Raw genomic sequence first — 2,052 nt, 5'->3', positions numbered from 1 at the left:
AAACGATTTCTCTCTCTCTCTCTCTCTCTCTCTCTCTCTCTCTCTCTCTCTCTCTCTTTCTCCTATGCGATTCCTCGATGGTATTTTAGATAAAATTGTTTCGAGCAAGAGGCGATTGTTCGAAACGGACACGAGTCGAGCTGTTGCGAAAACAACATCCTTGAACGATTAAAACGTTTGTCGGTTATCGACTGCAGACGTGGCGGAAATGCACAGAGGGACAGAGAAACTTGGTTATCTCGTTGAATTTCGAGTTGAAATTTTTAGCACGACTCTATACGAAGCTCGCATAGTATAGAGCGAAGTAAGGTTGCGGGTAAACAATCGGGAACCAGGATTAAGTTCGATAAACGTTGTTTTATCCACAGATGATCATACCCAACCTGACGATGAACAGCGTATACGAGATCGTGGTACGCGGAGGCACGCGGAGCGCTATCGACAATCGGCTGATTATACGCGGAGAAGGCTCTGCTCCACAGAAGGTGCGCGGCATTCGCGATTGCAACAGAGCACCACCGTTATTGCCACATACCACCATATGGTTCAGCAGCGGAGTGATCGCCGGGATGATCTGCGCTTGTCTCGCGGTGATGCTGATGATCACCTCCTTCGTGCTATGGAAGTGAGGATCAACCGTTTATTTCCTCTCTACATCTTTTATTTTGCACGATATCGTTCCTCCTCCTTCTCCTCCTCCTCCTCTTCTTCTTTTTTTCCTTTCTTTTTTTTCTCTTTTTCTTTCTCCCTCTTTTTCTTTTCTCTCTCGAAGTCTTTCGAATTCGAAGACGAAAAAAAGGGATGGCGAGAGAAGCGAGAATTTGTAAAATCGCGATACTCCTCCGTTCCCGTTGCCGAGGCCCACAAGACACAAGCACGCGACACAAGCCGTGGCCACACAGGCTCGTGTTCACTCATTCAACTTTGCGAACGCTATATCTCTGCCCCATCGCACGATAATAGGCATTCGTTCGTCATCGTGCAATTACAAACGATCCACGATGCAGTCACGCAGTATTAAATGGCACGCAGTCGGTGCGCCGTGCGCGATTAGTTCGGTCGGCGAGCGTTCAGTGTACCGGCTGGTCTCGTGGTATTTAGACTGACCGCGCAATATCGTCGTTAATGGGACAGGGGAAACAATTACACGAACGGTGAACATTCGGTTTTCTCTCTTCGAGTAGGTGCTTCTCGGATTCGCCTCTCTGCCCTCCCCTCCCAACCCTTTCTTTCCTTCGATCCCCGCAATCTTTCTCCTTCTCTATCGCCGGCTGACCTCTTATCGTTCGCGATAACGGCAAAGTAAGAACGACGAAGCGAGGCTTCTTTCAGTTCGTGCCGCGGCGTTTCGTCGAGCGGATCGTTACGTTTCCCCCGTTCGCGCGGTGTGTGTGTGTGCAGTGCCTATCGTCGAACGATCCGATAGTCGTGTGCCAAAACACGTGCCGTCGCGACCAATCTCTCTCGTATTTTTTCGCTCCCCGATTCGTATTTCGATCGCCATTGTCCAAGATATATATTCAAGGACGTCGATTCGACCGTGATACCTGTACGCGCGATCGTACTCGCGGGGGAACGATTCGTAAAGAAGGAATATTTTCTGGGTCACGGACGGCCAGCCTCGGCTCTCTGCGTTCCTCGCTCTCCTAGTCTATTCGAGGAACGTTTACCTTACCATTCTTCTTGCTCTACCGATCTTGGAAATTTTCTCTCTGCGAAACTAGAATGGATAGTGAGAGAAGCTCGTCGACGGGATGAAGAAGTTCCTCGAACTGTGAGTTGCGAGAGTAGAAACGGGGAAAGATTCGTTTCTCTCTTGCGTAAATCTTTTTCTTCTTCTTCTTCTTCTTCTTCTTTTTCCATTACGAAAAATGGTCGATGAACAAAGAATACGGAGATTTCTCGCGTGTATGTACGCATCGGTTGTATGTACATCGATGGATCGATCGTAAACGATAACGCGAAAAGGAAACAAATCGTAGGTAACCCGTGTCTTTTATCGCGTTCAAATTATTGCGCTTTGATAAGGATATAAGTTTTACGAAAGAAGGT

General features: G+C 48.0%; 1 protein-coding gene across 2 annotated transcripts in view; it reads left to right on the top strand.

Moving 5' to 3' along the window:
* Positions 1–2,052, top strand: part of LOC102681877 (tyrosine-protein phosphatase 99A-like) — a 334,024-nt gene that overhangs the window by 326,533 nt on the left and 5,439 nt on the right. For both annotated transcript variants that reach the window (XM_006622301.2, XM_006622302.2), the window contains exon 9: positions 369–625. In XM_006622301.2, coding sequence (XP_006622364.1) covers positions 369–625 — 257 coding nt within the window. The remainder of the gene's footprint in view (positions 1–368; positions 626–2,052) is intronic.

The sequence above is a fragment of the Apis dorsata genome, unplaced genomic scaffold, assembly GCF_000469605.1.
Source record: "Apis dorsata unplaced genomic scaffold, Apis dorsata 1.3 scaffold_683, whole genome shotgun sequence".
Taxonomy (NCBI): domain Eukaryota; kingdom Metazoa; phylum Arthropoda; class Insecta; order Hymenoptera; family Apidae; genus Apis; species Apis dorsata.
Note: the sequence above shows the minus strand (reverse complement) of the source record. Positions and strands in the feature narration are given on the sequence as shown.